This window comes from Ambystoma mexicanum, chromosome 3p (genome assembly GCF_040938575.1).
Source record: "Ambystoma mexicanum isolate Mex_15411 chromosome 3p, UKY_AmexF1_1, whole genome shotgun sequence".
In the NCBI taxonomy this organism is placed as follows: Eukaryota; Metazoa; Chordata; class Amphibia; order Caudata; family Ambystomatidae; genus Ambystoma; species Ambystoma mexicanum.
The window spans coordinates 881,437,088-881,458,202 of NC_090925.1; the positions used below are offsets into that span (position 1 = coordinate 881,437,088).

The 21,115-nt window shown below is 46.5% G+C and overlaps 1 protein-coding gene across 3 annotated transcripts in view; it reads left to right on the forward strand.

The window, feature by feature from the left end:
• The window catches only part of CLN3 (CLN3 lysosomal/endosomal transmembrane protein, battenin), a 652,734-nt gene that overhangs the window by 578,161 nt on the left and 53,458 nt on the right, over nucleotides 1-21,115 (forward strand). The window contains exon 12 of one of the 3 annotated variants that reach the window (XM_069652103.1): nucleotides 15,768-15,823. The exons of the other annotated variants lie outside the window; for them this stretch is intronic. Coding sequence (XP_069508204.1) covers nucleotides 15,768-15,823 — 56 coding nt within the window. The remainder of the gene's footprint in view (nucleotides 1-15,767; nucleotides 15,824-21,115) is intronic. 3 annotated transcript variants of the gene reach the window in all.

The following is a 21,115-nucleotide window of genomic DNA, read 5'->3' on the forward strand; positions in this document are numbered from 1 at the left end:
ATGGCTAAAAACGAAAGAAACATTGTGTGTAACAATCACGCTACAAGAATGCAAGATCTGATGATCTCCATCGATGGAACTGTCCGGAAACGTACCTCGAGCATCTGAGTGACATCTACGGTTGTCGTCAATGCGTTGGACTCCTCAGCATCTCCCTGAAAGACAGTACTTGCATTATTTTGGATAACAATAATTATAACTGAAAACAAAGACTAGAGGACGAGTACAAGGGTGTACCATTAGGTAAAATAATTACACGATCAATTAAAACTATTGATTTACATGCCTAAAACAAGTCAGTGTCAGAATAGCTAAGTAAGATTACCCGATAGGCGCTTGAAGTGGCTGATGACTGCAATAACGACACGGATGGAGAATCTTCCGCCTTCATATTGAGTGGATACATAAATGGGGAAATTATTGTTAGCTAATGCTACACACTACCGCAAGGCCGAGAGATAAATACGTAAACTTGACTCACCAGTGGAGGGATGTGGACGAATAGAGTGGGAATAGCGGTTGAGAGCAATTTTCGCCTCGCTCGCGGTGTTTTCTTCTTTATTAGCAATGATGTGGAGTACATGTCTGGGCTAAAGTGCCTGCTGCAGATGCGGTATCGATCACCCCTCTTGTCCGCAAAGACTTCTAGGACTCTACTTTCTAGCTCAGAGGCTGGATATCCGCAATATCGGACCCATTCTCTTATCTGATCTATTGTCTTAGGGAAAACATGCATTATAGTACCTTCAGATTTGTTATGGGTCTTCGAAGGGCAACCGCCAATGGAACAGGCAGGCATTATGGAAAGTTCTGAAAAGTAAAGATCAACAATTCTCTATGAATACCAATGTGTTAAAACAGTAAATGACACATAAAAGGTTCAATGCAAGGTCCGTTTTGGTTCTTGGAACTATACACGTTATTCACATGCGGATAAGTATTTCAATAACTTTCAAAAAATAGAAAAAGTAATTTGACTAAACTCAGAACATGTGACTAGTTCCTTGCATGTACTGTCGTGAACGAAAAGAAAACATGGATGCAATTTGATGACTACTAGCAAATAGATATAAATTAAAAAATTGGACGCAAAATGATTATGGTACATGGACTTACCTTGACGAACAAACAGTTAGATGCAGGGATCAGAGTAGTTTCTTGTCGTAGAACAGGGAGCAGTTCACAGGTTGCAAACTGACGAGTTTGCTCAAAGTGGTCACGGAAGTTCACAGAGACGAAGAGCAGATAACCAGCACCTTCACGGGTTGACTAGCAAAGCGCAAAGAAGTTCTCATTAGAAATATGAAGTGGGTTATAAAGAATTCGAACCAGGGGTGTGTTTGTGAATGAATGACGTGTATATGTCGTGGCATTATGTGGATTGCAGGGGGCCGTCCAGCGTGAGGGGGATGCTTGGCAGGAGACACGGGGTCTGGAGGTAGACATGGGAACAACAAACCCATGCTCTATAGACCACTTTGAAGTGTACATGGTCTTTGGCACCTCTTGGCCTTTATCGCTCCCTGACAGCTCCACTTGCCAGCAGCTCAAGTACCCCGGTGCGAACTGCCTTTGATAGGGCGGGGGGTGGATCGGGGCGGTGGTCGTGCAGACAAGACACAGGAAGACTCGTGAATGGAGACACACTTATGTGGATTGCAGGGGGCCGTCCAGCGTGAGGGGGATGCTTGGCAGGAGACACGGGGTCTGGAGGTAGACATGGGAACAACAAACCCATGCTCTATAGACCACTTTGAAGTGTACATGGTCTTTGGCACCTCTTGGCCTTTATCGCTCCCTGACAGCTCCACTTGCCAGCAGCTCAAGTACCCCGGTGCGAACTGCCTTTGATAGGGCGGGGGGTGGATCGGGGCGGTGGTCGTGCAGACAAGACACAGGAAGACTCGTGAATGGAGACACACTTATGTGGATTGCAGGGGGCCGTCCAGCGTGAGGGGGATGCTTGGCAGGAGACACGGGGTCTGGAGGTAGACATGGGAACAACAAACCCATGCTCTATAGACCACTTTGAAGTGTACATGGTCTTTGGCACCTCTTGGCCTTTATCGCTCCCTGACAGCTCCACTTGCCAGCAGCTCAAGTACCCCGGTGCGAACTGCCTTTGATAGGGCGGGGGGTGGATCGGGGCGGTGGTCGTGCAGACAAGACACAGGAAGACTCGTGAATGGAGACACACTTATGTGGATTGCAGGGGGCCGTCCAGCGTGAGGGGGATGCTTGGCAGGAGACACGGGGTCTGGAGGTAGACATGGGAACAACAAACCCATGCTCTATAGACCACTTTGAAGTGTACATGGTCTTTGGCACCTCTTGGCCTTTATCGCTCCCTGACAGCTCCACTTGCCAGCAGCTCAAGTACCCCGGTGCGAACTGCCTTTGATAGGGCGGGGGGTGGATCGGGGCGGTGGTCGTGCAGACAAGACCCGTTTGCCGCAGGGCCTCACCAAGGAGAGGCCATCTAACTGAATGTAAGAGGATGGCTGCAGGATCTACTACATGGAAGGCAGGGGGGTGAGTTTATAAATACCTCACCCTCCCAGGAGAATATACACTAGATTCATTTAAAAAATCAAAACAACCATTGTTAAAATATATGTTGGGCTTTATTTTAGATTTTAATTAAACATAAATAATAAACATTACACATTGTAAAGTTGAGGTTGCAGCACATCGAGGGAAAATCCGCGGTATTGTCCACTGTCACTGGGGAAATGTTGTCTAATGGCAAGTACCGCACAGGCAGGTATTACTCTCCGAACGCGGTGTCCGAGCCTCCCGTGAAGCCACCAAGTGAAGCAACGATAGGCCACCAGCCTGTACCACCTGTGAAAAAAAAAGATGCAAACTGTATTAAACTGACCAAACTTTCTTATCAATGTCGATTCAGGTAACACATGTCATTTTCCTTAGAAAAAAATTATATCTAGAAAATGCACTATATGGAACCAATTTACATGCGTTCCAATGAGATGTAAATGTAATTTTATATGTGGGAGACGACCATGAAATAGTGGTGGCATCACTGACATCACAAACAGAGTATACTTACTCGTTACTCGGATTACGCGGACGAACAGTGCCACGAAGTTCGTGCATAAGCACCATCATCATCCTCAACACTGTCCGTGAGAGGCAGGCTTCCCTGAACTCTGGCAGCTCGGTGATGCATTGCGGACTTTGCTCGCCTTCCTGCTGACTTTGCTCGCTTTCCGAAATGTAGGCCAAGCACCCGGAATTTTCACGGCAGCAGCAGTTCTCCTCCTCAGTTGGCATTAGCTCGCACCGATTGCACGTGCACCAGGTGGAGACGCCGTCCATGCGACATGGTCCAGGCTCTTCATCCGTTGACTGGTCCTCCCAACTGCCGTCCGAATCCCCATCGTTTTCGCGTGCTTGCCTTTCCAGTAGTTCTTCCTCGGTGTACTCGGGCTCGTACATATACGGCATTATTGTGGCCATTGTGCGGTAAAGATAGTAAAATAATTTATAGCGGTGGTACTGGTATCTGTTCACACGGGCTACAAGCGGCGAAGGTAGCTGACCAGAGCACTGAAACGAGTCACAGAATACTCAAAGTAACACAGAGAGAGGAATGGAATCGAAAATCTGCTGCTGTATGTTGTGAAACGGTCTGTTTATACTTATTGGGGAAAGAGGCGTCCTGCCATTTCCATGGCAACACGTCAATAGCTGAGGCGCAGCGATTGTTGACACGAGACGTGCTTGAAATGGGCAGTACGCGTCTGCTGATGTCAGGCTCAGGGGCGGGGGATTTGATTTAGTGCCGCAAAGGCAGGTGAGCCAGGTCGATGCGGCGGAATGATAGGATTATCACAAAATGGAGGCTGATTTCGAGTGCGATAAGGGGCGAAAAGTCGGGTAAGGTCCATAGGAAAGTTTCCTACGATCTACCGATTTATGCTTACAAACACATGGCCGACCCGTAGGGACAATAAAAAAAAAGTCCCGGAACTCTCCTTTAAGGATCAAAAGCAACACACTTCCCAGTGATATTAGGCATCCCTTGACTACATCAACATAACTCTTATATTAATTGGACAGGACACACTTTGTTCCTGGGGTCTGAGTACTGTGTGTCACATTGTTTAGAATACCAATAAGCCAAGCCCATTACCACAGTACAAAGCTCCACAGCCGCAGTATCGCAACACATGGTAGCCTGCACAATGCTGCAGCAATACGAGGCATGTCAAGATGTATTTATGGAGGAAGAATCTACATCACTATCTCCGCATTGGGAGGAGGATTGTTCCATCAACTCGCTACCTGATGTCGCCATGTCTTTTTGTAGAATTTCCTTCTTGTCTGTGTCAGAAAAAAAGGCATTTAGAGAATACTTGGAAAGAAATCCTCGTAATGTCTTCATTTGGGAATCAACCTCATCTGGTGGGCCTCTTTATTCTTTATCCCGGAAAAAGACAGTTCAGAATTAAGACTCTGCATAGATAATAGAGAACTAATATCAAAAAGGTCACATACCCACGACCTTTGATCCAAGGCATTCTAGAAGCAGTACAAGGAGCACCGATCTTTACAAAACTTGATTTACGGGGATCCAACAACTTAATTTTAATCAAAAAAGGCAACAAATGGAAGATGGCATTCTGCACACCATTTGGACACTTTGAATATAGTGCCGTGCCATTTGGGTTATATAATGCCCCTTCAATATTCCAAAGATATATGCATTACCTGTTCGCAGATCTCTTAATGCAGTTGCTGGTCATATTTCTGGATGACTCCTTATCTGTTCACAGGACCCACAGGATCACATAAAACATGTCAGAGAAGTACTCCTACGATTGCAAAAAAATCACTTAAAGGCCAAACTAGAAAAATGTGTGTTTAGTGCATCTTCTGTTCCTTACTTGGATTATCTCCTCTCTGCTAAGGCATTTCTATGGATCTGAGAAAAACAAAGGATGTTCTGACTTAGAAGGCACGCAGTACCATCAAGGAGTTGCAAAGATTCCTAGCGGCAGCAAACATTTATCGAAAATGTATTGCTGATTTCTCCTAGTTGGTTTTACCACTTACTCGGTTATTGCAGAAGGATGTCAAGTATCATTGGGGAGATGAGGCTGATATGGCCTTTGAACAACTGAAAATAGCATTTGTTTAAGCGCCAATATTGGTTCTGCCAGATCAAAACCTACCTTTAGTTCTTGAAGCAGATGCTTTGGATGGAGCAATCGGCACGGCCCTGAAACAAAGGAAAAAGACCAAGAGAAGCATACGTCGCTTTTTTTTCTAGAACATTGACCTAAGCAGGGAGTAACTACTCTGTCTTGGAAAAAGAGTTACTTGCTATCAAAAGAGCTTGTCAAGAATGGTGACGTCTACTGTTGGGATGTCTTCATAGCATAGAAATACACAATGACCCTTTGAATCTTATAGGTCCTTCAGAATTATGAATGCAGTAACAGGGAACATTCTCGCTGGGCATATTGTTTTCTGCAATATAATTTTTTATTTACTTACAAATCTGGAACAATGTTGTCGCCGACATGCTGTCCCATATTGGAGAACCTCTGGAAAAAACCCAAACCACGCTTAGGAAGATGTTTCCAACAACCACTTTTGTGTATGTCATTGAAAACATTTTGGGGCAGGTCCTTATGGCTAACGCAACCAACAGTGATTTAACCCCTTTCTATTTTAAGGCTATAGTGCAAAGGGAGTATCTGCTCTTTTTTCAAGAACAAAGATTGTATATACCAGCAGGTCCACTTCAGCAAAATGTATTGTGCCTCTGTCATGATTCATATCTTACTAGTCACTGTGGCATAGCCCCGACACAGGAACTACTTCTACAACAGTTTTAGTAGCCAAAGGTCAAACACAATGTTAAGTCCATTGTACGCCCTTGTTCAGTCTGTGCCCAAATAAAGAACCCTGGCCAGGCACCAGCCGGTAAGCTATGTCAATCTTTGATACCTACAAGACCCTGGCAACAAATATCGGCAGACTTTATTGTGGATTTACCTCTCTGAGAATTGTACATCCATAATGGTGACTGTTGACATGTTTAGTAAGATGGCACATTTTACACCTTTACCGCTCTACTGCGCCTTGAAACTTTTGTTTATAGACGTGTTGTAAATGCCATATATCATATCATACCCAAGGTACCCACAACTTTGGAAATGAGAACACACCTTTTGCCTACCAGAGGTGTAATCATATCAGACCGGTACCAGAGTAACTCCTGTTTTTGGTCTGATTTAGGCAAAGCACTAGGGATTAAAAAGTCTTTGGGCCTCATCACGAGTCTGGCGGTAGCCATGCCGGAAATACCGGCAGGCTGCCGCCAGACCGGTAATTCCATTCCGCCTCCATGATTGCTGGAATCACAAGGGCATTACAACCACAGTGACCCGGTAATTCTGGAGGTGGAATTCTGTTAAGCCCCATTCCCATGCAGTCCCATAGGACTACATGGGGGTGGGGACCATGGAAACACTGGTTCCGTCTATGACAGAGCCAGTGTTTCTATGTCCGCCTACAGGCGGGAGGTGTTACTTCCGCCAGGTCAGACCTCGCGGGGGTGACACCTCCCGCCTGCAGGACTCGGAATCAGCCGGTCCGGAAACAACGGTGGCAGCGGATTTACCGCCGCCGTTGTTTCCGGACCGGCTGACTAGTAATGAGGCCGTTTGTCTTCCGGTTACCATCCAGACTCCAGTGGACAAACAGAGATGGTCGATCAAATTTCAGAACTGTTTTGCTGTTTTGTAACAGAAAATCAAGACAACTGGGTTTCTCTTCTCCCTACAGCAGAATGTTCTTATAATAATACCCTGCAGACCTAAGCGGGAAAGGCCCTTTCTACTGCAACTTGGGATTTCATCCTACTGCTTTATCTGGTTGTGTGTCACGGGGTCACTGTAGTGGAATACCCCATACAAGTCCATGACTTTGCTCTCCGTAATATACACACTGCTCAGAAACTGATCAAATTGTACGCTGATAAGAAAAGGTCGGACGTGCCTGTATATACTCTTGGGGATTACATTTGGCTGTCTTCTTGCCACCTACCTAAGCATCTGGTGCCTGGTAAATTCACACCTTGGTTTTTTGATCCCTTTAAGATGAAGCACCAAGTCAACCCGGTGACTTATAAATTGTATCTTTCAGCATCATGGCACTAGATACATCTGGTTTTTCATGTTTCTCTTCTGAAACACTGTGTCCCTCAGTCCTCAGAATTACCCCTCAAACCCAGTCTGCCTTCTTCGTCTGCTGTTTCCCCAGATGAATTTGAAATCAGCAAGATATGAGACTCCATATTCTTCCGTGGTGTCTGTAATATCTTGTACATTGGAAAGAGTATGTGGGAGAGCGTGGGAACCTGACCATGCTCCGCGTCTCCTCTTTCATTTTCATGCTCATTTCCCAGGGAAGCCGATTGGAACGGGACTTGGACAGGGGCACAATCTCAGCATTAGGCCTTACCGATCGGTATGGCGGCGGTGGTGGATGTCACCCACATCTTTGTACTGGTGTAGGAAACCGTCCCTTGGGAATCAGTTTCGACGGTCTAGTGTTCTCCCAAGATGAAGTCAGGCAATCACGTGTAACGTTGTGGTGATATCTTCCAAGATGGGCAACGCTATTCCGAAACATAAGAGGCGTTCGGTGCTGAGGTAAGGTGTGTTGCAACTCTTGTTGCGTTCACGCTCCTCTGTGTTCTGTTATTCTTCCTTATTGTATTCTCTGGTCCACCTTGCTCCTGGTTCCTTTTCTGTGCCTCTTTCCTGTTATGCTTCTCGCTCTCCGATTGGTTATACTTCCTGACAACCAACTTGAAAACTCCAATCTGCAGAATCCAGCCGCCTCACCACTATTCAGCAATCTCAAGATTTTTTCTCCTTCATTGGAGTTTTTTACCTTTTGGGTTAGGTCCTCCTTGGAGAGTCTGGCTGGCAGTTGTATTGATTTGACAGTCGTGGCTGCCAGTGAGTATCATCCCTAGCTATTCGCCACTAAGATTAATTCTCCTGTTCAGGTAATGCGCATTGCTGCAAAGTACACATTTTACTCATCCGTACATGACTCCCACTCTGGAGCCGATGAGTGGCTACTCACTGGACAATTATTTGGGGCAGTTAAAAATTGCACCATACTATCAAGGACCATGTCTGATCACTCCCTAGTCTTTTTATGTGTGGGCGGGGCCCTGCTGATAGGGGGTGACCATGCATGGGGATTCAAAGCGAAGGCGCTGGTAGATGGTGCGTATAAGATCGGGCTGCGCAATTCCCTGCTTTACAGCAACAACAGATTGGTGAGGGATGGGGAGCTCACAAGGGACATATCCATGGTGTGTGTATTGCCACAGAGACAAGGGTCCTCAAATCCATTATGGCCTCGGTAGATGCTCTAGAAAGTGAGCTAAAGGCACTTGAAAATGAATATACAAATACAGGCATAAATTCCAGACTTGAAATTATCAGATCAAGCTCGATAACTTCAGAGACCTTGCAGAAGGAGAAATAAAGTAAATGGGGAAAATATAATGGCACAGAAATACGGGAAGGAAGATAGGCCAGGGTGAACGATAACTTGGATGGCGAGGAGTGAAAGGCTAGAGAGTTGGGTGAAGGAGGTAGAAGAACAAAAAGGAATGTCTTGAAATCCCCTGTCAATTTCCAGCACATTCTCAGATTACTTATACTCTAGTCATTTGGGCTATCCATACAGTGGTCTGAGTAGTTACTTGGATGAAGGGGCTCTGGCCTGGATGGAATACCACCACAATGGTGAATTCAGTGCACCTGTCACTGTAGCTGAAATCAAAAAGGCCATCTCGAAATTGGCATCCGTCAGGGACCCTGGTGCCGACTGACTACAAACTGAATACTACAAGCAAGGGAAGGAAAAAACTAAATGCGCTTCCTGTCGCCTGTCTCTTTATTAAAATTTGACAATAAGATATTGGCCAAACTGCTGGCCCTCAGATTGCAAACCCTCATGGACAAGTTATTCCTTGCGGATTAATTCGGATTCAAAGACCATAACCTGATGCACTTTTTTGCCAGTATTGCCGCACTGGACCTAAGACCAAGGCAGTGGCAATGCTACACGGCATGGAGAAAGCATTTGAGTCATTGGAACAACCTTTTCTGTTCTCATGTATTAGAGAATGGGTGTGGGGAAAGTACTCTTGTCTTAAATTTCACTGCTCTACACGCAGCCAGCTTCTCGCAAAGGTGGTAGTCAACAGATGGTCCTCAGAAACCCCTCTCATTGGAGCTGCATCCAGCAGGGTGAGAGCCCCCAGGGGCATTTTCTGTTATTTCTGAAGTGTTTCACTGTACTTTGTTTGTTTTTCCTCACACTCGAGGAGGCCTCCCCACTTCCTGGTCCCAGAGCCTGCCTCGCAACCTCCTATCTGCGCTCCGATTGGTGCAGAGGCCCAGGGCTTGAAGAGGGTCATATCCCTCGGGTTTTCCTTCACGGCAGCCACTCGAACGCTGCATCCAGCAGGGTGGGAGTCCCTAGGGGCATTTTCTGTTATTTCTGAAGTGTTTCACTGTACTTTGTTTGTTTCGCCTCACGCTCGAGGAGGCATCCTCACTTCCTGGTCCCAGATGCCGCCTCCCAACATCTGCATTCTGATTGGTCGTTGCACCACTCTTAACCAGCCTTCCCTGGGCAGCCCTCTGCCTGGCAGCCCACATGGCTAAGGACCCCTAGGCAAAGGGCGGCTCCCATCTAGGTGACTCCTGGTTGTGTCTGCAGGTGTCCGCCGGGGACGCCAGCTGCCAGTCACCCTCCCTCTGACTACCCTGCTACTCCCTTCCACCTACAGGTGTTTTTCCCCCTGTTATAATTTTGCACTGTATCAGTACCCTAAATTTGCATTGTGAAACCTAGGCCTTTCGCCCTCTATTTAGGTGCTCTCTATCTCTCCTATCTCTCTATGGTGCTATCTGTCTCTCCTATCTTTTCTAACTGCTTCTCTATTGACTATCCTGCCCTCCTCACTAAATCTGGTAGGAAGAAGTTTAAAAAGGATATCCTGGTCTCCAAACCAGGCCTCCCTATCGCTGACACCTATACCAGTGCCTCCTCCAAGGAAACTCTCATCAACATCCTCTTTGTCGTTCCATCGCCAGACCTATGGACCCTACTAATGGTCTCTGTGCTCTCTCCTTTCTCTTCTTCTCCCATTAATGGCGGCACCCGGTGGGATGCCCTTCTGGCCTCCTTCCATTCCTCTAAGGTCATTAATGTTTATTCAAATGGGACCGTTCTGGTCCAAGGCCCTCAGGCCAACCTTCACCTCTTTGATAGATGCGCCTCATCAATTTCCTTTCTTCTCCTGCTGTCCCCTCTCCCCCCTCCACAGCCACCTCGCCCCCCTGCTGCCTCCTCCTCGGCTACCTTGCCCCCTCATTCCCTCTCTGTCCCCCCTCGGGCTCTTTCCACACTTCTGCAGCCGTACCTCTGATCTGTACCCCTCCCCGGAAGTCCTTCAAGGATGGCAACCTTCTCCACATTGCCACTTTTAACTCTCGCTCAGCCGTCAAACACTCCGGGACATCTGCCGCCTTCTGGAAGAACTTGACCTAGATGTCCTCTACCTCGCCGAGACATGGTTCATGGCCAGCTCTGTCACAAGCTTTGACACGCTCCTTCCCAACGGCTACAAGATTCTCTCCGCGCCCAGGTCCAACTGCTCCGGAGGGAGTGTAGCCCTGATCTTCCCCCGAATGGATTCCTGCCTCTGTCATTCCTACGCAGGCCTACTCCTCCTTTGAGTCCCTCATCTGCAGGCTCTCTCTCTCCCCCCTAACCATTCCCTTACTGTGGCTACTACCTATCGGCCACCTGGTCAGATTTACCCCTTCCTCTCTGAATGGGCTGACCTCTCCTCTTTCCTCGTCTCGATCACTCAACTGCTCCTTCTTGGAGACTTCAATATCCACCTGGATTCCTCCTGTCCTCCCTCTGGACTCTTTTGTGACCACTGCTACTCTCTCTCTCACTCACTATTCTCCCCTCTGGCCCGACTCACGCTGCAGGGCACGCTTTGGATGCTCTGATCTCCTCAGACCTTCCCCTTTCTGTCCCTCTCACCACTTCTCTCTCCTGGAGTTATCACTTTCTCCTTTCCTCCCAGCTCACCCTCTCTACTCCTCTGGCCAAGCCACATACATCACTGCCACCCACCTTCTCGGTCATCCGACCCATGTAGCGCATATCAGTTGAGGCTTTCGCCGCCGCTTTCTCACCCCCCTGGCCACCTGGCTGACTCTCACCCTGACACAGCCCTTACCACTCTCCACTCTGCTATATCGGATATTCTTGATATCCTTGGCCCTGTCATGAGGATACGCCTGAAGCACAAAGGCAAGTGCAACTCCTGGTATGACTCGGACCTCGTCACCCTAAAACGCAAGTGCAGGGTGGCTGAGAGGAAATGGCGTGCTTCTTGTACATCCTCTGACAAACTAGCCTGCCACCTGCTCCAAAGGCAATTCTGACTCTCTGTCCTCACTAAGAAGAGAGCTCATATCCAAGCCCGCGTCTCAGCGGCATCTAACAACTCAGCTGAACTCTTTAAAATCTGCAAGGAATTGACCAATCCTGCCGCAGTCGCTACCTCTCCTGTGCCTTCCCAGGCCCTCTGCACTGGCTTCTCACTTAATCTCTAAAACTCAGGACATCCTGTCCTCACTCTCCTCCTCTCCCCTCCCTCCCTCTACTCCCTGCTCTTCCTCTGGCTCTACTCCAGCCACCTCTCCTCCCTCCTTCTCTGCCTTTCCCCTGTTCTCCACTGACAAGGTTTCTAGACAAGTCCGATCTATGAAAGTCTCGTCAAAACAGGTTCACCCCTGTTTCTCCAGAACCATCAAGGACCACATTGATACCCTGGCTCCTGCCCTGGCTGACTTCTGCAACCACTACTTCGCCACTGAAGTCTTCCCATCCCCCCTGAAGCACTCCTTTGTGCACCCTCTTCTTAAGAAACCCTCTGCCGATCCCTCCTGTCCAGCTAACTATTGGTCAATTTCCATCACTCCCTTCCTGGGCAAGCTCCTGGAGAAACTGGCCATCTCCCAGTGTTAAGATCTTGATGGTCGTGCAGATTAATAATACCTCCGTCCCCAAGTACCACACAGACAATTGGTATATAATGCCTGTGCAGTCTTTGAGGCCACAGGTTTTTTGTGAGCCGTCAGGTCTGGAACCGGGAACTGCCAGAAGGACCCCTTGAGCGCTGTAAGGCAATGAGTGGTTATCAGATAATGTGCGATTTATACAAGGTATACCCAGCAAGGAAACAAAGCACCTCTTACCTAGAAATACGGGAAGTGACACCCTGATGGAAAAGGCAGTGAAACCCGGGAGAGAGGGCTTGGTGAGCTTCTCGGTGTGGAAAGTGGGTGTCTGGTATCCAAACCCTGTATAGCGGCACACAAGAGGCTTGTGGTAATGTAGGTCAGGCAAACGCCTAGCAGGAGGCCAATGGCCAAAGTCACTGAATCCAAAAACGAAATCCGTAAGACAGTCCAATTCCAAAAACCAAGGTCGGGTAACAAATGCCAGGGGTTGACAGAACAATCCAGTAAACAGAGTCCGAGGTCTAGTAACGTGTAGATCCGAGATTCAAGAAGCAAGAAGTAGACAAAGCAATCCAGTAGACAAGGCAATCCAGTAGACAATATCCGAGGTCGTAGTAACAAGATTCAAGCATGCAAACAAGAGCCGTATAGCCCTGAAGGTAATCAGCTGAGAAGCAACGCTATCGATTTCAGGATGCCTTTTGAGCCAATGGGGAGGGTCACATGATGCGCTGGAATGGTCATGTGACGTGCGTCAGGTGATGCAGTCACGTGAGGTCTTGTCGTCACGTGACGTTTGATCGTGGTGGCCCGATCACATGACGTGTAGGTCTTCGTGGACAATATGGAACGTTGCGGGCCGGCAGATGTTTCCATTGTAGACGACAGCGATGCGAAGGCCGGTAAACACCTGATCCGAAAAACAATGTTCTGGCATAACGGGTGGGAGGACGCAGCCTCTGTATGCCGGAATGTGTGCGTGGGATACCCTTGTTTTGAAGTGTAGAGGGGTTAATACGTGTACCTGTGGGTTGTTTGGCAGGGACAGGGCGTGTCGTGGGAAACATAACACCCAGCTTAATCTCCACCCTGAATCTCTTGGTTGTCTTCATGACCATGAGTCTGGCTTCAGAGCTGCTAGAAGCACAGAAACTGCTCTCCTGAACATCTGTGAAGACCTGCTCTCCAACCGTGACTCTAACACCCCCTGTGTCCTCATTTTGCTTGATCTCTCTTCTGCCTTTGACACTGTCAACCATGCCATCCTGCTAAATTGTCTTAGTGAAAACCTAGGTATCACTGGTCAGGCCCTGGCATGGCTAACTTCCTTCCTCTCTGAGCGACCCTCCCAGGTCCAACTTGGGTCCTTCCTCTCTGCTATCTTTTTCTATACCTGTGGTGTCCACCAGGGGTCTAACTTCTCTCCCTGGCTGTTCACCCAATACCTTGCACCCCTTGCCCACCGCATTGCCGCTCTCTGCCCTAACTTCCAGTGCTATGCGGACGACGCTCAGCTTGTTTTCAGGCTACCTTCGGCCACCTCTTCTCCGTCCCTCATCTCTGACTGTCTGCTATCCAGGAGTGGTGTGCGCCAATGACCTCTGCCTTAATGCCAGTAAGACTGAGATACTCCTCATCGGCACACCCACTCCCTCCTTTCCTGTAGCTCTCTGGCCGGCCTCTCTTCGCCCTCTCCCTTCTCCCACCTGCAAGGCTAAAAACCTTGGTGTCATCTTCGACTTCACACTCTCTTTCTCTCCTCGCATCTCTGACGTCTCCAAGAAGTCACACTACCAGCTGCACCTCCTCAGAGGTATTCTTCCCTTCCTCTCCTTCCCCCAGAAGCTCACTGTCTCAAGAGCTCTGGTTCTCTCTAGGCTGGACTATTGCAACAGCCTCTTTGTAAATCTTCCCGCTTCTACTCTCCGCCCTCTGCAACTCATCCAGAACAGGACTGCAAGATTTGCCCTTGGCCTCAAGCCCAGAGATCGTATCTCTCCAGGACTGAAATCTCTGCACTGGCTCCCAGTGGCTGCAAGGATTAAGTTCGAAACCCTCTGCATCGTCCACAAGGCCTTCTGGGGCCTGGGGCCTCAATGCCTTCAACTCTCTCTTCCTAAATATCTTTCCTCTCGAGCTCTTCGCTCATCCGCCTCCAACTCCCTCAGGGTAAGTCGCTTCTCCAAGCAACAAGTTGGTGGTAGATCTCTCTCTTCGGTCGGGGCCTCCCTCTGGAACAGCCTACCTGCCTCCCTGAAAATTGAGGAGAACCATCTTCAGTTCTGGAAACACCTTAAAACCTTCCCCTTTGCTTCTGCTTTCTCTCCCCCTCTACCCTGCAGAAGCCCTGTCTGATACTGCTCTGCACTGGTTACCTGACCACCCATCTGATCTTGGGCCCAGCCCTGCCAGTTGCACGCCTGCATTGCCTCCCCAGCAACCCCAGCACCTGGGGACTGTTTTTTGCATCCCTTAAGTCCCCCCAACAGCACTTATATCTGCACTCACCTTGCACTTGCCACCAGCTGGCCGCTCTCTATCTTGTTATTATCTCATGTACTGCACTTTCCCCTCCCCCTCCCCCTTCCCTTGCACTTGCGCGATCTGAATGACACCTCGCCTAGTAGGATCGTTGTCTGTCTTCTCTCTGTTCCCCCTACCTTGCCTCGTCACGCCTTGAAACACTTGTGTATAGGTGCGTTATAAATGCCATATCATATCACATCAAAGAGTTACAAGGCAGGGCGGCTCGCTATTCAAACTCATTTTCACACCGGCCATTGTGTCTTTGGCCGAGACAGGGGTATCACAGTATATTCATCCACCGCGTTTTGGTCTTGCTGTTCGCCAATAACCTCCTACTATATTTGAAAGACCCGGAGATAAATATTGGGCCGATTATGATAAGGAATTTGGCATGTGGTCAGGGCTAAAACTTAACTGTCGACCACTTCCTCTAACACCTGTGCCAACCCAGATGAGTGAACACTGGGGGTTTAAATGGTGTCCCGAAACAGCTAAATACTTGGGTGTTTGGTTGTCCACTAATGTGCCAACTCTCCTTCAACAGCAACAACCTGGATCCGTGCAGGCAGATCGCTATGTATATTCCATTATAATGTGCATACGTACAACTATACTGTGCGCTTTCCACATACCCCTGGTACATGGTAATTACAAGCAATTTCTAGAGGGATTGGGAGGACCATGCTGGCCTGCCTTCCATGATAAATAGACAGTGTGTATGTTTTCTCCCGTACCCCTTACTCAGCTACTCGACAAAGGTGTTGGTAGTTTCAGAATGTTTTGACACTGAGTATTGTTCCTTAAATGTTCTGTTAGTTTATACTCTTTGCACATGCTTTGTCATTGTTACCACATACAGTTCCTTGATGATTTGCCGATTTGATGTTTGAAAATAGAAATAAAGGTTTGAAAGCATGTTTCTGGTATTTATGTGCTAATGATTTGATTGTATTGTGTTTGTAGTAGCTGTCTGTCGTATTTGCTGCTTAATGACTTTATTCTAATAAATCTTTTTTGATTGGCTGACACCTGCAAGGGTTGATTCTCTCATCGCTTCTCTTAGATAATGGTAGTCCTGCTTCATTATTTAAAAAGGTAATTTAATGACTGATTTTATCTTCACAGTTTGAGCTCCTATATTTCAAGAACACAATACTGACTCATGCAGAGCAATACCGCTGGTGAGAGGCATACCTATTTGGGCACAGATCCAAATCGTGACAGCACATCTTTTCTCTCCTACTTGTGATTGCTCTCCATCATATTTTCCTTGTTCTTTCCCAACTCTCCCCATCTCACGTGTTCCCTCTCTTCATCCTTCTTTCTATTTACCTGTCACTGAAATTAGCATTTACTCATGGTTTTCCGAAAACTTCTAAAAACCTGGCTATTTACCAAATATGCCTAACTGACTTACCCCGCCTTTTTAGCCTAACAGACTTTCCCTTAACAATGTTTTCTTTTTTTTTACTGTGAACTGGATAGTCCAGCCCCTTTGATGAGCAGCAATTACCCTTGAGATGGATGGGGATGCAGACCTTACTCATACATCAATAATAAAGCTGACTCAGGAAGTTGACAAAAACAAGGAAGACGTCAGTGGTCTATTAGAACAGAATATTAAATACACGAAAAGGCTCGATTTTATGGTCTCTACTCAAATGGAAGCATGAAGTTGGATGAACGAGATGTCACACCTACGCATGAAAGCAGACTGTGCTTCTCACGCCCTCATTTTCTCAGAGCTAATAGCACCATGGCTACCTCCAAAGTCGTAATGACCCCCAATGTCTGCTTTTAAACTGCGACACACTGAACTGAGGCCTTCTTGCTAATGTCCAACCTGCTATAATTTGTATTTTATTTATTTGTAATGCGCACCTAACCGAAGGGTAGCTAGGCGCAAAGGCAGCAAGAGGGTTGCAAAGCTTAGTTACATACAGTGGGGGTGAGGTCCAGCTAAGGTTACAGTGCCGGACGTATCACGCTAAATAGCAAGGGTGGAACATATACACTAAAGGCAATACTATAAACATTTACATTCAATGAGGAGCCACATGGTAGTGGCGCATCTGGGCATCTGAAAGTCGTTATGAGTCAAGAGATTTGAGCCAGTGGATAGTCCTGGCTCTGAACTGGTGGTAGGGTAAGTCCTCCCTGCAAGTAGGAGGGAGGGAGTTCCAGAATTGCGCTGCTTTTACTGGAAAGCTGTTGCCTCCAGATGTTGTACGTTTGAACCTGGGCACCAGAAGAAGGTTGGAATTGGCCGTTCTCGAGGGGCGGGAGAGGGTGGGTCTAGTAAATCTGGCGATGAGGTATTGAGGGGCTGCTTGGTGGAGGCATTTATGAATCAGAGACACCGATTTAAGGAATATCTTGACCTTGGTGGATAGCCAATTGACAGATCTTCTGGAGTCCGAGATATGGGCTTTCTTTGGGATACTGAGGGCCGCTCTAAGGGCATTATTTTGGAGGATTTTGATTTTGTTTGAGATATATTTGTTGCAGCCTACGTATAAGGCGTTGCAATAGTCCAACTTAGACAGGATAATACATTTAGTGGAAACATCCATAATTCTCTCATTCCTATGTATGTATACGTTGGTGCTTGCCGCAATCTATTTACTATAAGTTTAGAGCTAGCTCCACCATGACTTTGCTGCTTGCGTTTCTTCTGCATCTGTACATGTGTAAAATGATTTGATATCTTCTTCTGTTTCTGTGGCATAAGTTTCTTCACCTTGAGCCCAAGATGTCACTTATCCTTGTTGATTTCTTGATGCCTTATAGAATATCTGCATTCTCTAGTCACTGCATCTCTTGTATATACTTCATCTTCAGCTGCATATAACATATACTTGCCAATGGTTAGTGATACTACCATTCATCCTTGCCGTTTATTGGCTCTGCTTCTTCAGGGATTTCATTCAAATGGCCATCATATTTCTTTGTATGCAGATATGTTTTTCTCAATGGGTACCTTGGCTCCCAGTTCCTCTTAGGTACTGGCCCTTTCATTGGTACTGGACTGAGTCCATACTCTGCTCTTTGGCAATTCAGTTGTTCTGTATATGCCACAATGCCTGGTTTCCAGCATACAGGTAAAGGGGTGGGTCAATTGACCACTCCCGCATCATCCTTCATATCCAGGCAGCTTGGCCTGAAGAACAACTTCTTTGGGACCCATGTTTTTATGACTCCCTTCCGGGATCCTGCAGTTTTCACATGCTCATCCTTATTTTATGTCATAAATTGGCACTGTCCACTTGGACTACAGTAGATCCATCGTCCCACATATTTCTTATGATTCTTCCGATACAGGAACTTTGTCCCCTCACGTGCATGGATACTGGCCTTCACAAAGTCTCTGATCTCTTTATCTGTCAGGTCTTTGGGCTTCCATCCTGATTTGACATCGATCATAATCTTCATCCCTATGGATTTCTTTGCTGTCTTCTTGCATTGTGAGATTATTACCTTGATCACACAGAATCCAGGCAATATCATCATTATCAGCGCTTCAAGGAACTTGAAAATGTCTGCCATCCCTTATGGAACCTAAGAGAAGAGTGATCCAAACCAGCTGTCATCAGCAATGTCTTCTACTTCCTCTATCATCTGGCCATGGATTTTCATCAACATGTCTATGGCCTCTGTCAAGGTTCCATTCTCGTCATCAAGAGAAGGTTTAAATGTGCAACATGATTCTCCGATTTTTGCACAAACACCTCCATCCATTGCTGTAATCATTTCCAGGATGTATCTGTTCTGAAGAGTCATCAACCTTATGGCTCTCTTCTCTGATCCATTGAATCCTTTTATTGTCGTGTTAATTGTCTGCAGCAATTCCCATCTGGTGATTTGTAGCCACTTAGTGTTTGCTCCAACCTGGACAGCTGGCATGAAGATCAACGTAAATACAGATGAGGTCTGGCTAAACAGCCTGTGCTCGTATGGGATGGCATCGAAAGCTTCTATTGACTTAGCTGAGAAATAGTTCTCTCTCTTCATCCTCTTTATCAGCTCTACAGATCTCTTCTTCCTCAGGTGAGCATCTGCTTTTGGAAAATTGTCAATGTGCAAATCACCTTTTGGAATCACTAAAGCTGGAACATGGAAATTCACCAGTGTGCATATTCCTTTCCAATCTGGAGGCAATCTGATGTAGGCTCTGGCTGCACAAGCCCAATAATGATGCATGATTACTACTGTACCGTGTACCATTCCTGGAACATCAAAGATTCGACCACAATTTGTATTTTCTGCAGTGTTTTATGGGTCATTATTTCTGAAACACAATTTTGAACTTTCCAATGGCACTATATGCAGGGGTACCCTCTGTCTTCGACCCAAGTCAGTAGTTTAGCAAGTCATGGCCATAATGGCTTGCAGCCATTCTGCATGATGTCAATGACTGCTTTATAGCATCCAATGATCACCCAGACTCTACAGATGACCACTCCTTCTTCCCATTTATCGGGTGATTACACAGATCCCCATATCTGCATTTGGCCTCTATTCTTCCATCTTCTAGCACCCTCTGCAGATTTTCCTGCAACCTCCAATTTCTTATTCACTTCCCATCTGATTCCAGCTCCTTTTACTCCAGGCTTCTCATATCTGATCACATGATTCATGGTGTGGGCTCTGTTTCTTGTCTTGGTATCCTGCACATAGTCATCTTCATCTAGATCTGTCCATTCAGTTGCCCATTTGAGGTAGGCATCTCGACCCATGAACTGGCCTCTGGTTTTGCAAAGCACTATATGTGAAAGACAATGAGCTATCTGGATGTCTATTTCGATAGCTATGAAGATTTTAGACTTTCCCATACTGTATGGAAGGAGTGCATACACAAAGCATTCCTCGTTCGAGGTCCTTCTTCCTACTTCTTTCATATGCTGGTACCCAATGTTATTCCCCAAATGTGCTATACTGTCCAGGTAATCATTTAGCTCGAAATCATCTTCTTGAGTGTTTCTTTTGGTTCTCATTCTCCTCATGTGACCTTCCATAATCATATCATGAAGTGTACCAGTATAACGTCTTCTTTCTGGATAAATCACAGGCACATCTATCAGTGGACAGGGTACACCTACATGTGTTCCCTGGGTAGGAGAAAGTTCAGAGAGTTTCATCCTCTCACCATACCATTTAGGCATGAAAATATCTGACGAAATCTCCATGTGTGCCTGTCTTCTGGGGATTACCTTTGGGTTATTCACCACAGGATCAGGTGTTTTTTCATGCATTATCTGTATAGGCACATTGTATCGTAACCTCTCATCTTGCCCCTCTTGCCAGGCCAGCTTTATGTGTCCAAACAGAATTTCTACAACCTTTCTCTCATGTGAATGATTGCTAATGGCACTTAGCTCAGATTCAGGTAATTGGTCATCTTTCTTTGGAACAGGAATAACTACATAGGGTCTTGGGTGCCTTGTAGTTGCCACAATTGCTACTTCCTTTTGCTCAGGAAGATTCACTGGAGTCTTAGCTCCATGTATATCAAGGTAGTAGCATGTGCGGACTGTGAGTGAGAGCAGTATGATTATAAACAAAATGCAACCATAAATAAGGCAAAGGCATGTTGATGTACAACACCTGTTCCGTGGACAATGTGCATTCCTTTCTACATCCAGTACCACGAAGTTGCTACTAATGCTACCCATCTGTATTGCCTAAGGAAGGAAAAAGTAACCTTTAATAAATCAGCATTATACACTCCTCCTGAAAGTTGCTGTCTTGCCTCGGCACTTTTGTCCTCGATCCACTATCTGCTTGCTGAATAATAAGAACAAACTCTCGATCTCTATTTCTCTGGAACCAGTTTTTGAACATACGAAATATAAATGTCTCCAGCAAGAAGAAAACCGCTCAATATGTCTAGACAAGTTCAACGACATATACCAACTCCCAGTCCACTCCTCAGATCTGCTTTAACCCAGACAACAAGAAGAACTTCTTTCTGCATGAAACAAAAATGTCTGTTTATACCAGCAACCTTCTCGATCTGTCACTCGAAGGAAAGTTTCACACCACCGTCCTGTGGGTCCTCTCAGAGTATAGGCTCACTTGAATAATTATTCCCTCCAAGATCACAGTCAGATTTTCAGTGTTACTGGGATCCTTTAGGAATGTGAGCATGTCTGTGCATCTGTAAACAAGATGTGGGTATTCTTCAATCAGATGAAAGAAAACCCTTCCGACAAGTCTGTGTGAAGCCTCAGGTGATAGGGGCATTTGTGCTATCCCCAGTGTACTCGGGTAACTGTAATACTTGCTCGGTGATCGCTGTAAGTAGTCTCCTCACAATTGCCCCATTTTTAGGATCTTGCAAGAAAGCACAAATGTTAGTTCTCCCCACAATTAATTAATATGAACGTGGCACATAGAGAAAAACCTCAAATATAATCCTTGAAATGTTGTCATTGGATAACGCCATGGGCAAATCCGAACAAGAATTCAGTATG